General features: G+C 43.4%; 1 protein-coding gene across 1 annotated transcript in view; it reads right to left on the reverse strand.

The window, feature by feature from the left end:
* The window catches only part of CDC42SE1 (CDC42 small effector 1), a 163,041-nt gene that overhangs the window by 13,519 nt on the left and 134,305 nt on the right, over positions 1–15,217 (reverse strand). The window contains exon 4 of the mRNA XM_053704879.1: positions 5,017–5,102. Coding sequence (XP_053560854.1) covers positions 5,028–5,102 — 75 coding nt within the window. The 3' untranslated portion in view covers positions 5,017–5,027. The remainder of the gene's footprint in view (positions 1–5,016; positions 5,103–15,217) is intronic.

Below are 15,217 nucleotides of genomic sequence, written 5' to 3' on the forward strand. Positions count from 1 at the left end.
ATATGTAGATACGCATCCTTGAAATCCACCTTGGTCATGAATTGACCTTCCTGGATGGAAGGAAGAAGTGTTCGAATGGTTTCCATCTTGAACGATGGAACCTTGAGAAACTTGTTCAAGATCTTGAGATCTAAGATTGGTCTGAACGTTCCCTCTTTTTTGGGAACTATGAACAGATTGGAGTAGAACCCCATCCCTTGTTCTCCTAATGGAACAGGATGAATCACTCCCATTTTTAGCAGGTCTTCTACCCAATGTAAGAATGCCTGTCTTCTTATGTGGTCCGAAGACAACTGAGACCTGTGGAACCTCCCCCTTGGAGGAAGCCCCTTGAACTCCAGAGAATAACCTTGGGAGACTATTTCTAGCGCCCAAGGATCCAGAACATCTCTTGCCCAAGCCTGAGCGAAGAGAGAGAGTCTGCCCCCCACCAGATCCGGTCCCGGATCGGGGGCCCGCATTTCATGCTGTCTTGGTAGCAGTGGCAGGTTTCTATTACCTTCCTGCTTAGAGGACGTAGCCCTTGGGGCTGATCCGTTTCTGCGAAAGGGACGAAACTTAGGTTTATGTTTGGTCTTGAAAAGACCTATCCTGAGGAAGGGCGTGGCCCTTGCCCCCAGTGATATCAGAGATAATCTCTTTCAAGTCAGGGCCAAAGAGTGTTTTCCCCTTGAAAGGAATGTCAAGCAATTTGTTCTTGGAAGACGCATCCGCTGCCCAAGATTTTAACCAAAGCGCTCTGCGCCACAATAGCAAACCCAGAATTTTTTCGCCGCTAACCTAGCCAATTGCAAGGTGGCGTCTAGGGTGAAAGAATTAGCCAATTTAAGAGCACGAATTCTGTCCATAATCTCCTCATAAGAAGAAGAATTACTAATAATCGCCTTTCCTAGCTCATCAAACTAGAAACACGCGGCTGCAGTGACAGGGACAATGCATGCAATTGGTTGTAGAAGGGAACCTTGCTGAACAAACATCTTTTTTAGCAGACCTTCTAATTTTTTATCCATAGGATCTTGGAAAGCACAACTATCTTCTATGGGTATAGTGGCGCGCTTGTGTAGAGTAGAAACCGCCCCCTCGACCTTGGGGACTGTCTGCCATCAGTCCTTTCTGGGGTCGACTATAGGAAAACAATTTTATAAATATGGGGGGAGGTACTAAAGGTATACCGGGCCTGTCCCATTCTTTACTAACAATGTACGCCACCCGCTTGGATATAGGAAAAGCTTCGGGGGGCCCCGGGGCCTCTAAGAACTTTTCCATTTTACATAGTGGTTCTGGAATGACCAGATAATCACAATCATTCAAATTGGATAACACCTCCTTAAGCAGAGCGCGGAAATGTTCCAAGTTAAATTTAAAAGTAATCACATCAGGTTCAGCTTGTTGAGAAATGTTTCCTGAATCTGAAATTTCTCCCACAGACAAAACCTCCCTGGCCCCCTCAGACTGGTGTAGGGGCCCTTCAGAAACCATATCATCAGCGTTCTCATGCTCTACAGAATTTTCTAAAACAGAGCAGTCGCGCTTTCGCTGATAAGTGGGCATATTGGCTAAAATGTTTTTGATAGAATTATCCATTACAGCCGTTAAATGTTGCATAGTAAGGAGTATTGGCGCACTAGATGTACTAGGGGCCTCCTGTATGGGCAAGACTGGTGTAGACGAAGGAGGGGATGATGCAGTACCATGCTTACTCCCCTCACTTGAGGAATCATCTTGGGCATCATTTTTACTAAATTTTTTTTTTTTTTTTTTTTTTTTTTTTTTATGACATAAAATACATATAGTTAAATGATAAGGAACCTTGGTTTCCCCACAGTCAGAACACAATCTATCTGGTAGTTCAGACATGTTAAACAGGCATAAACTTGATAACAAAGCACAAAAAACGTTTTAAAATAAAACCGTTACTGTCACTTTAAATTTTAAACTAAACACACTTTATTACTGCAATTGCGAAAAAGTATGAAGGAATTGTTCAAAATTCACCAAAATTTCACCACAGTGTCTTAAAGCCTTAAAAGTATTGCACACCAAATTTGGAAGCTTTAACCCTTAAAATAACGGAACCGGAGCCGTTTTTATATTTAACCCCTTTACAGTCCCTGGAATCTGCTTTGCTGAGACCCAACCAAGCCCAAAGGGGAATACGATACCAAATGATGCCTTCAGAAAGACTTTTCTATGTATCAGAGCTCCACACACATGCAGCTGCATGCCATGCTGTCTCAAAAACAAGTGCGCCATACCGGCGCGAAAATGAGGCTCTGACTATGATTAGGGAAAGCCCCTATCTAAAACAGTGCCTGCCGATATAATCATATCAAAATACCCAGAATAAATGATTCCTCAAGGCTAAATATGTGTTATAATGAATCGATTTAGCCCAGAAAAAGTCTACAGTCTTAATAAGCCCTTGTGAAGCCCTTATTTACTATCTTAATAAACATGGCTTACCGGATCCCATAGGGAAAATGACAGCTTCCAGCATTACATCGTCTTGTTAGAATGTGTCATACCTCAAGCAGTAAGAGACTGCACACTGTTCCCCCAACTGAAGTTAATTGCTCTCAACAGTCCTGTGTGGAACAGCCATGGATTTTAGTTACGGTGCTAAAATCATTTTCCTCATACAAACAGAAATCTTCATCTCTTTTCTGTTTCTGAGTAAATAGTACATACCAGCACTATTTTAAAATAACAAACTCTTGATTGAATAATAAAAACTACAGTTAAACACTAAAAAACTCTAAGCCATCTCCGTGGAGATGTTGCCTGTACAACGGCAAAGAGAATGACTGGGGTAGGCGGAGCCTAGGAGGGATCATGTGACCAGCTTTGCTGGGCTCTTTGCCATTTCCTGTTGGGGAAGAGAATATCCCACAAGTAAGGATGACGCCGTGGACCGGACACACCTATGTTGGAGAAAGGAGGATATTTTACCTCACAATTTCCTAAGCTTACCATAGTAAGTGTTCTGTAAAAAGTTATCTTTCAGTTACTGCCCAGCTGCAGGTAAAAAAGAAAAAAAAAAAAGGAAGAAATGAACAGCAGCCGATCAGCATCTGCAGTGTTGTGGTCATGAACTGTTTTACTGTGAGGTTTGATAGTAAACTTCCTTAAACTGAATAGGGAAATAACATGAGTGTGCGTGAGGCACGCCCCCTTGCAGGTCCCGGGACATTCATATTGATTTGCTGCTTAAAGTCCTTTACAATGGGGTGTGAATACTTAGGACATTTTGAGGTAAAATACCTTTCTTTTTTACATAGAGATGTTCAGGTGATATTTTTTAATCAGCTTTTTACAGGATCACTTTCAAGTGGCTCAACATTTAGGTAACATTACCCTTTAACAAGATCATTATATGTAAGAAATTATCATAGTAAGTGGCTAAGAAAACAATGTGCAAAAACTCTGCTGAATTGATTTGACACACCTGTTCTTTCAGCCAATCTAAATTAGATACAATAGACACTACTCTAAACTAATCAATAGGGCTCAATTAACAATAATAAAAGGCTCATATGTGCTAGGGCATATTATTATTTCAGTATTGTTTGAACAGGAATATGTGTTTGGCAAAACTGAGGGATTAGGCGCATAGTTAGTCTGTTCTGGAGCAGAAATACACTGCTGATCCAGAGCTGAACACGGCCAATGGCTCATGGCTCAGTTGACTTAAAGGGACAATGAACCCAATTTTTTTTTTCATGATTCAGATAGAGCATGCAATTTTAAGCAACTTTCTAATGTATTCCTATTATCAATGTTTCTTCGTTCTCTTGCTATCTTTATTTGAAAAAGAAGGCATCTAAGCTAAGGAATTTCAAAGGCGAGGCAGCGATGGTAAAAGTTTAAAAAATAACTTTTATTGTAGCTTTTAAAATAGTGTCAAACAGGGTCAAGAGGCCAGTGCAGAGACCGGTACTGCACTGTCCTCTTGACCCTGTTTGACACTATTTTAAAAGCTACAATAAAAGTTATTTTTAAACTTTTACCATCGTTGCCTCACCCTTTGAAATTTGTTACTTTGGCTTGGGATCCGTAATTAGCGGTTTGCAGCTGGATGTTTTTTTCTGAAGGGAAGTAGGTGGAGCCTGAGAGCAGCGTGTAGCGTGAAGCGCTGTGGAATGGAGCAGAGACGCTGAGACTGCCCGGTGCCTATTGCATGGATACTGTTTTATCGCGGAACACGGAGAGGGACACAACAGAGAAACTACAAGCAAGAAACAGTAAGTCATATGCAACATAGTTGTGACTACTGTCTACTTTATTTGAGCATATGGTTCTGTATATGTGATTGGGACATTGACATTTGAGCCCACAGTGGGATCCCATACCCGTAAGCACACAGTGCGCTGTTTATCTAAAGGGAAATTCTTCTTTCTGATGGTATCTAAGCTAAGGAGCCAGCCAATTTTTGGTTCAGTCCCTGGACAGCACTTGTTTATTGGTGGGTGAATTTATCCACAAATCAGCAAGAACAACCAAGGTTGTTCACCAAAAAAGGGCCGGCATCTAAACATACATTCTTGCTTTTCAAATAAAGATACCAAGAGAATGAATAACATTTGATAATAGGAGTAAATTAGAAAGTTGCTTAAAATTGCATCCTCTATCTGAATCACGAAATAAAAAAAGTTGGGTTCAGTGTCCCTTTAAGTCCAAGTGACAGCACAATAATATAATGCTCTAGCACATTACAGCACTTAATCATTACCTCTCACTGTGTGTCACTTTAAGTATTTATTTGTTTGGGTGGGTTGGTTTAAGGATCTATGAACCTATCGGTGTGTGTTTGCATCTTTAACAATGTGTGTCATAGAGCATTTTACATGCATTAAAATCACTTAAGATACAAATTACACTTTTATTATCATAGAAACATAGCACATTTCAGCCTTTGTTTATTTAGTCAAAATGACTGAACAGTAAGAACGAACTAAGACAATCAGTTCTGAATTGTAGACATAGACACTTGCTATTAAAACATTAAGAATTACATACATCCAAAATAGCTACAATACTCTTGAATTGCTCCATTGTCTGTCACGTCCACATTTAGATCTCATATGTTCTTGAACGGCACCAGCCTGCAAAATGAAATCCAAAAACAGAATTTATGTTTACCTGATAAATTTCTTTCTCCAACGGTGTGTCCGGTCCACGGCGTCATCCTTACTTGTGGGAATATTCTCTTCCCCAACAGGAAATGGCAAAGAGCCCAGCAAAGCTGGTCACATGATCCCTCCTAGGCTCCGCCTACCCCAGTCATTCGACCGACGTTAAGGAGGAATATTTGCATAGGAGAAACCATATGGTACCGTGGTGACTGTAGTTAAAGAAAATAAAATATCAGACCTGATTAAAAAAACCAGGGCGGGCCGTGGACCGGACACACCGTTGGAGAAAGAAATTTATCAGGTAAACATAAATTCTGTTTTCTCCAACATAGGTGTGTCCGGTCCACGGCGTCATCCTTACTTGTGGGAACCAATACCAAAGCTTTAGGACACGGATGAAGGGAGGGAGCAAATCAGGTCACCTAAATGGAAGGCACCACGGCTTGCAAAACCTTTCTCCCAAAAATAGCCTCAGAAGAAGCAAAAGTATCAAACTTGTAAAATTTGGTAAAAGTGTGCAGTGAAGACCAAGTCGCTGCCCTACATATCTGATCAACCGAAGCCTCGTTCTTGAAGGCCCATGTGGAAGCCACAGCCCTAGTGGAATGAGCTGTGATTCTTTCGGGAGGCTGCCGTCCGGCAGTCTCGTAAGCCAATCTGATGATGCTTTTAATCCAAAAAGAGAGAGAGGTAGAAGTTGCTTTTTGACCTCTCCTTTTACCTGAATAAACAACAAACAAGGAAGATGTTTGTCTAAAATCCTTTGTAGCATCTAAATAGAATTTTAGAGCGCGAACAACATCCAAATTGTGCAACAAACGTTCCTTCTTTGAAACTGGTTTTGGACACAGAGAAGGTACGATAATCTCCTGGTTAATGTTTTTGTTAGAAACAACTTTTGGAAGAAAACCAGGTTTAGTACGTAAAACCACCTTATCTGCATGGAACACCAGATAAGGAGGAGAACACTGCAGAGCAGATAATTCTGAGACTCTTCTAGCAGAAGAAATCGCAACTAAAAACAAAACTTTCCAAGATAATAACTTAATATCAACGGAATGTAAGGGTTCAAACGGAACCCCCTGAAGAACTGAAAGAACTAAATTGAGACTCCAAGGAGGAGTCAAAGGTTTGTAAACAGGCTTGATTCTAACCAGAGCCTGAACAAAGGCTTGAACATCTGGCACAGCTGCCAGCTTTTTGTGAAGTAATACCGACAAGGCAGAAATCTGTCCCTTCAGGGAACTTGCAGATAATCCTTTTTCCAATCCTTCTTGAAGGAAGGATAGAATCCTAGGAATCTTAACCTTGTCCCAAGGGAATCCTTTAGATTCACACCAACAGATATATTTTTTCCAAATTTTGTGGTAAATCTTTCTAGTCACAGGCTTTCTGGCCTGAACAAGAGTATCGATCACAGAATCTGAGAATCCTCGCTTCGATAAAATCAAGCGTTCAATCTCCAAGCAGTCAGCTGGAGTGAAACCAGATTCGGATGTTCGAACGGACCCTGAACAAGAAGGTCTCGTCTCAAAGGTAGCTTCCAAGGTGGAGCCGATGACATATTCACCAGATCTGCATACCAAGTCCTGCGTGGCCACGCAGGAGCTATCAAGATCACCGACGCCCTCTCCTGCTTGATCCTGGCTATCAGCCTGGGGATGAGAGGAAATGGCGGGAACACATAAGCTAGTTTGAAGGTCCAAGGTGCTACTAGTGCATCCACTAGAGCCGCCTTGGGATCCCTGGATCTGGCCCCGTAGCAAGGAACTTTGAAGTTCTGACGAGAGGCCATCAGATCCATGTCTGGAATGCCCCACAGGTGAGTGACTTGGGCAAAGATTTCCGGATGGAGTTCCCACTCCCCCGGATGCAATGTCTGACGACTCAGAAAATCCGCTTCCCAATTTTCCACTCCTGGGATGTGGATAGCAGACAGGTGGCAGGAGTGAGACTCCGCCCAAAGAATAATTTTGGTTACTTCTTCCATCGCTAGGGAACTCCTTGTTCCCCCCTGATGGTTGATGTACGCAACAGTCGTCATGTTGTCTGATTGAAACCGTATGAACCTGGTCCTCGCCAGCTGGGGCCAGGCCTGGAGCGCATTGAATATCGCTCTCAGTTCCAGAATATTTATCGGTAGAAGAGATTCTTCCCGAGACCAAAGACCCTGAGCTTTCAGGGATCCCCAGACCGCGCCCCAGCCTATCAGACTGGCGTCGGTCGTGACAATGACCCACTCTGGTCTGTGGAACATCATCCCTTGAGACAGATTGTCCAGGGACAGCCACCAACGGAGTGAGTCTCTGGTCCTCTGATTTACTTGTATCTTCGGAGACAAGTCTGTATAGTCCCCATTCCACTGACTGAGCATGCACAGTTGTAATGGTCTTAGATGAATGCGCGCAAAAGGAACTATGTCCATCGCCGCCACCATCAACCCGATCACTTCCATGCACTGAGCTATGGAAGGAAGAGGAACGGAATGAAGTATCCGACAAGAGTCCAGAAGCTTTGTTGTTCTGGCCTCCGTTAGAAAGATCCTCATTTCTAAGGAGTCTATAATTGTTCCCAAGAAGGGAACCCTTGTTGACGGGGATAGAGAACTCTTTTCCACGTTCACTTTCCAGCCGTGAGATCTGAGAAAGGCCAGGACAATGTCCGTGTGAGCCTTTGCTTGAGGAAGGGACGACGCTTGAATCAGAATGTCGTCCAGGTAAGGTACTACTGCAATGCCCTTTGGTCTTAGCACCGCTAGAAGGGACCCTAGTACCTTTGTGAAAATCCTTGGAGCAGTGGCTAATCCGAAAGGAAGCGCCACGAACTGGTAATGTTTGTCCAGGAATGCAAACCTTAGGAACCGATGATGTTCCTTGTGGATAGGAATATGTAGATACGCATCCTTTAAATCCACCGTGGTCATAAATTGACCTTCCTGGATGGAAGGAAGGATAGTTCGAATGGTTTCCATCTTGAACGATGGAACCTTGAGAAATTTGTTTAAGATCTTGAGATCTAGGATTGGTCTGAACGTTCCCTCTTTTTTGGGAACTATGAACAGATTGGAGTAGAACCCCATCCCTTGTTCTCTTAATGGAACAGGATGAATCACTCCCATTTTTAACAGGTCTTCTACACAATGTAAGAACGCCTGTCTTTTTATGTGGTCTGAAGACAACTGCGACTTGTGGAACCTCCCCCTTGGGGGAAGTCCCTTGAATTCCAGAAGATAACCCTGGGAGACTATTTCTAGCGCCCAAGGATCCAGAACATCTCTTGCCCAAGCCTGAGCGAAGAGAGAGAGTCTGCCCCCCACCAGATCCGGTCCCGGATCGGGGGCCAATATTTCATGCTGTCTTGGTAGCAGTGGCAGGTTTCTTGGCCTGCTTTCCCTTGTTCCAGCCTTGCATTGGTCTCCAAGCTGGCTTGGCCTGAGAAGTATTACCCTCTTGCTTAGAGGACGTAGCACCTTGGGCTGGTCCGTTTTTACGAAAGGGACGAAAATTAGGTCTATTTTTTGCCTTGAAGGGCCGATCCTGAGGAAGGGCGTGGCCCTTACCCCCAGTGATATCAGAGATAATCTCTTTCAAGTCAGGACCAAACAGCGTTTTCCCCTTGAAAGGAATGTTTAGTAGCTTGTTCTTGGAAGACGCATCAGCCGACCAAGATTTCAACCAAAGCGCTCTGCGCGCCACAATAGCAAACCCAGAGTTCTTAGCCGCTAACTTAGCCAATTGCAAAGAGGCGTCTAGAGTGAAAGAATTAGCCAATTTGAGAGCATTGATTCTGTCCATAATCTCCTCATAAGGAGGAGAGTCACTATCGAGCACCTTAAGCAGTTCATCAAACCAGAAATATGCGGCTGTAGTGACAGGGACAATGCATGAAATGGGTTGTAGAAGGTAACCCTGCTGAACAAACATCTTTTTAAGCAAACCTTCTAATTTTTTATCCATAGGATCTTTGAAAGCACAACTATCCTCTATGGGAATAGTGGTGCGTTTGTTTAAAGTAGAAACCGCTCCCTCGACCTTGGGGACTGACTGCCATAAGTCCTTTCTGGGGTCGACCATAGGAAACAATTTTTTAAATATGGGGGGAGGGACGAAAGGAATACCGGGCCTTTCCCATTCTTTATTAACAATGTCCGCCACCCGCTTGGGTATAGGAAAAGCTTCTGGGAGCCCCGGCACCTCTAGGAACTTGTCCATTTTACATAGTTTCTCTGGGATGACTAAATTTTCACAATCATCCAGAGTGGATAATACCTCCTTAAGCAAAATGCGGAGATGTTCCAATTTAAATTTAAATGTAATCACATCAGATTCAGCCTGCTGAGAAATGTTCCCTAAATCAGTAATTTCTCCCTCAGACAAAACCTCCCTGGCCCCCTCAGATTGGGTTAGGGGCCCTTCAGAGATATTAATATCAGCGTCGTCATGCTCTTCAGTAACTAAAACAGAGCAGCCACGCTTACGCTGACAAGGGTTCATTTTGGCTAAAATGTTTTTGACAGAATTATCCATTACAGCCGTTAATTGTTGCATAGTAAGGAGTATTGGCGCGCTAGATGTACTAGGGGCCTCCTGAGTGGGCAAGACTCGTGTAGACGAAGGAGGGAATGATGCAGTACCATGCTTACTCCCCTCACTTGAGGAATCATCTTGGGCATCATTGTCATTATCACATAAATCACATTTATTTAAATGAATAGGAATTCTGGCTTCCCCACATTCAGAACACAGTCTATCTGGTAGTTCAGACATGTTAAACAGGCATAAACTTGATCAGAAAGTACAAAAAACGTTTTAAAATAAAACCGTTACTGTCACTTTAAATTTTAAACTGAACACACTTTATTACTGCAATTGCGAAAAAACATGAAGGAATTGTTCAAAATTCACCAAATTTTCACCACAGCGTCTTAAAGCCTTGAAAATATTGCACACCAATTTTGGAAGCTTTAACCCTTAAAATAACGGAACCGGAGCCGTTTTAAGCTTTAAACCCCTTTACAGTCCCTGGTATCTGCTTTGCTGAGACCCAACCAAACCCAAAGGGGAATACGATACCAAATGACGCCTTCAGAAGTCTTTTATAAGTATCAGAGCTCCTCTCACATGCGACTGCATGCCATGCCTCTCAAAAACAAGTGCGCAACACCGGCGCGAAAATGAGACTCTGCCTATGCTTTGGGAAAGCCCCTAAAGAATAAGGTGTCTAAAACAGTGCCTGCCGATATTATTAAATCAAAATACCCAGAATAAATGATTCCTCAAGGCTAAATAAGTGTTAATATCAATCGATTTAGCCCAAAAAAAGTCTACAGTTTAAATAAGCCCTTGTGAAGCCCTTATTTACAATCTTAATAAACATGGCTTACCGGATCCCATAGGGAAAATGACAGCTTCCAGCATTACATCGTCTTGTTAGAATGTGTCATACCTCAAGCAGCAAGAGACTGCAAACTGTTCCCCCAACTGAAGTTAATTGCTCTCAACAGTCCTGTGTGGAACAGCCATGGATTTTAGTTACGGTTGCTAAAATCATTTTCCTCATACAAACAGAATTCTTCATCTCTTTTCTGTTTCTGAGTAAATAGTACGTACCAGCACTATTTGAAAATAACAAACTCTTGATTGAATAATGAAAAACTACAGTTAAACACTAAAAAACTCTAAGCCATCTCCGTGGAGATGTTGCCTGTACAACGGCAAAGAGAATGACTGGGGTAGGCGGAGCCTAGGAGGGATCATGTGACCAGCTTTGCTGGGCTCTTTGCCATTTCCTGTTGGGGAAGAGAATATTCCCACAAGTAAGGATGACGCCGTGGACCGGACACACCTATGTTGGAGAAACGTTGATTTAAAGAATATCAATTAAAAACATTTTTATATTTTAATTTAAAAATAAACAGTAATTTTGTAAATGGATATACTTTCGTGAACAAAGGTGATGTTAAAGGGACAGTCCACTTGAATTTTTTTTATTGTTTAAATGCCTATATTACCCATTTCTTAGTTTTGCATAACCAACACTGTTATTGTAATACACTTTTTACCTCTGTGATCACCTTGTATATAAGCCTCGGCAGATTGCTCCCTTATCTCAATTCTTTTTTAAGAACTTGCATTTCAGCCAATTAGTGCTGGTTAATAGGAGTGAGCACAATGTTATCTATATGGCACTGTCTTGCTGTGAAAAGCAAATAAAATGCCCTGAGATAAGGGGCGGTTTTTAGTGTCTTAGAAACAGGCAGAGATTTAGAGGTTATTAATGATATTAATATAACAAAGTTGGTTGTGCAAAGTTGGGGCATTGGTAGGGAAGGAGTTATATATTTCTTTAAAGGGACAGTCTACTTGATTTTGTTATTGTTTAAAGAGACATGCTACTCAAGATAAATTCTCATTTATTCTTAAATGCAAAAGTCAGAAAGAAAACGTTTTAAAGATGTGTTTTTCTTTATATAAAACTAGTAACAAATCCCCAGAGTAACTGCTCCATGTGCAATGTTTTACTTTCATTTGCAAACTGAAAAAACATAAATTATGACCAGATAATTTCCTTTCAAAAGATACAGGGAGAGTCCACAGCTGCATTCATTACTTGTGGAAATACAGAACATGGCCAACAGGAGGAGACAAAGACACCCCAGCCAAAGGCTTAAATACCCCCCCCCCCCCACTTCCCTCATCCCCCAGTCATTGTGCCGAGGGAACAATGAACAGTAGGAGAAATATCAGGGTGAAAAAGGTGCCAGAATAAAACAAAATAAATCTAGGGCCGCCCATTGGAGAACAAGGGCGGGAGCTGTGGACTCTCCCTGTATCAAACGAAAGGAAATTATCTGGTAAGTCATCATTTATGTTTTCCTTCTAAATACAGGGAGAGTCCCACAGATGCATTCATTACTTGTGGGAATACCCAAGCTACAAAGGACACTGAATGCTAACAGGAGGGCAAAAAGGAAGGTGGCCCAAATCTGAGGGCACCACAGCCTGCAACCAACCCAATCTGCCAATGCTGCTGCAACTGAAGTAAAAAAGAAAAAGAATGTTCGGAAGACCAGATAGCCTTCCAACAATCGGAACCATAAAGATCTCATGCCCGAAAACCAAGACAACGTCACTGTTCTGGAACTGAGCCATAACCTCTGAGGAGGCTAGAAACCTACCGACTCCCAGGTCGGGTGAAAACAAAGAAGGCAACCAAGCCTCCGAAGTCCCAAGACCATCAAGGCAAGATTCCCTGAGGGAAAAACCAGCAAAAAGAACGAAACGCTTGCAAGCCTCAATCAAGGAAGCTTCAGAGATAGAACCTACAAGATATGTTGCAACAGTGTGTTGTGGTGTACTTAGACGACATCCTCATACACTCACCCACACTTGAGGCTCATCGTTCTGATGTTACACGGGTTCTTCAGAGACGAAGTGAGAACGGCCTGTTTTGTAAACTCGAGAAATGTGACTTCCATCAGACTCAAGTAACCTTCCTAGGTTGTTATCTCCGTTGCAGGGTTCTCCATGGATCCTGACTAGTTATCTGCAGTTCTGCAGTGGCCTCGCCCAGTTGGTCTTCGGTCTATTCTACGTTTTTTGGGGTTCGCCAATTACTATAGAAAGTTTATTACAAACTTTTCTTCCTTGGTCAAACCTATCACAGACATGACCCGTAAAGAGAATGATCCACTCCATTGGTCACCTACTGCCATTAAGGCCTTTGATAGTCTTAAAGACTGCCTTTGCAGTCTCTCCAGTTCTGGCTCATCCTAACCCTGTCCTGCCTTTTGTTCTTGAGGTCGATGCATCTGAGACTGTGTCCTCTTGAGAGTAGGTGCCCTCTTGTCTCAACGTCCTATGCCTGACGGTTCCTTGCATCCATGTGGTTTCTTCTCTAAGAAATTGTCTCCAGCGGAGTGCAATTATGAAATTGGCAACAGGGAATTACTGGCCATAATTTTGGTACTCAAGGAATGGAGGCATCTTATCGAGGGTACTAGCGTGCCAGTGCTCATTCTTACTGACCACAAGAATTTAACTTATCTATCTGAAGCAAAACGTTTATCGCCCGACAGGCCAGATGGGCGCTATTTTTGTCTCGGTTTAATTAGGTGGTATCCTACCTGCCTGGTAGTAAGAATGTTAGGGCTTATGCCCTCTCTCGACAATTTTCGCCTCTGTCCAAGGAGGAGTCTGTACCTGCTCCAGTTATACATCCTGACCATATTTTGGCTACCATACGTACTAATTTGACTTCTCCCTTGGGGGAGGAAATCCTGGCTGCACAAACCAATGCACCTCCTGAGAAACCTAGTGGTAAGTGTTTTGTTCCGGAGAATCTTGAAACTAAACTTTTGCACACTTACCACTATCCTAAAGCTATAGGTCACCCAGGCAAGAACCAAATGATCCAACCAAATTGGTCTGTCACTCAACAATTCTGGTGGCCAGCTCTTCGTTCTGATGTTGCTGCGTATGTTGCCTCCTGCTCAGTTTGTGCACAGAATAAGACTCCTCTACGTCTTCCTGTGGGTCTTCTTCAACCTATTGCTAATGGTGAGCGTCCTTGGACACATCTTTCCATGGACTTCATTGTTGAGCTACCCGTTTCCAATGGTAATACTGTTATCCTTATGGTGGTTGACCGTTTTTCTAAAATGTCACATTGCATTCCCTTGAAGAATTTGCCTACCGCTCAGGAGCTTGCTTCAATTTTTGCCTGGGAAGTCTTCTGTTTACATGGGTTACCCAAGGAGATAATGTCGGACCGGGGTAGCCAGTTTGTCTCCAGATTTTGGCGTTCCTTTTGTGCTCAAATGGGCATACAGCTTTCCTTCTCCTCTGCATATCACCCTCAATCTAATGGGGCTGCGGAACGGTCTAATCAAGCTCTGGAACAGTTCCTCCGTTGCTATGTCTCAGATCACCACAATAATTGGTCTGAACTGTTACCTTGGGCAGAGTTCGCTCGTAATAGTGCTATTAATGCTTCCTCCAAGATATCCCCGTTCATGTCGAATTATGGGTTTCAACCATCCTTGTTGCCCGATTCATTCATGTCTCAGGGTATTCCGGCTTTGGAGGAGCATGTCCGGCAACTCCGTTCCACGTGGGTGCAGATTCAGGATTGCCTTCATCGTTCTATGCAGCGCCAAAAGTTCTAGGCTGATCGTAGGCGTCTGCCCGCGCTTTCCTACCAGGTTGGTGAGAGAGTTTGGCTGTCCTCCCGCAACTTAAACCTTTGTGTGCCTTCCAAAAAACTGGCTCCCCGTTATGTTGGTCCTTTTCAAATACTCCGACGGGTCAATCCTGTGGCCTACGCTCTTGACCTTCCTCCTGCAATGCGCATCTCCAATGTTTTTCATGTCTCCCTCTTGAAACCATTGGTTTGTAATCGGTTTACCACTGTGTTGCCTCGTCCCCGCCCTATCTTTGTTGACAACCATGAGGAGTATGAGGTCAGCAGCATTATTGACTCTGGTATGTCCAGGGGCCGCGTACAGTATTTGGTTCACTGGAGGGGCTACGGTCCGGAGGAGTGTTCATGGGTTCCCTCCTCTGATGTTCATGCTCCCGCCCTCCTCCGTGCCTTCCATGCACGTTTCCCCAATAAGCCTTTTGTCCTCCCGCGGGGGAGGGGTTGTTGAGGGGAGGGTACTTTCAGGGTTTTTTCCCTGATCTGTTTGCCATGTGCTGCTGGCAGCCATTTTACTCACCTCTCTTGCTGACTCTGGTGCATACTGTGTGATGCTGCTCATTTCCTGCACGCCCTCTTATGGCCAGACTGGTGAACATCACCCGTGTGAGACAGGATGCAGTTTCAGAATTCTGATGTCATCACTTATTATTTAAAAGGCCTCTGTTCAGTATGCTTTGCCCTTGCGTTGTCTCAGACCTGTTTGTGAGAGCTCCTGTGTATTACCTGGCTGTCTGACGTCCCTCCTGGTTCCTGATCCCTGGCTTGTTCCTGATTCCGGCTCGTCTGACTATTCGCTTTGGCTTCTGACTCGGCTCGTCTGACTACCAGTTCTGGTTTTGATTCCTGACTTGTTATTTGACTTGTGGACTTTTTATTATTTTTTG

Source organism: Bombina bombina, chromosome 1 (assembly GCF_027579735.1).
Source record: "Bombina bombina isolate aBomBom1 chromosome 1, aBomBom1.pri, whole genome shotgun sequence".
In the NCBI taxonomy this organism is placed as follows: Eukaryota; Metazoa; Chordata; class Amphibia; order Anura; family Bombinatoridae; genus Bombina; species Bombina bombina.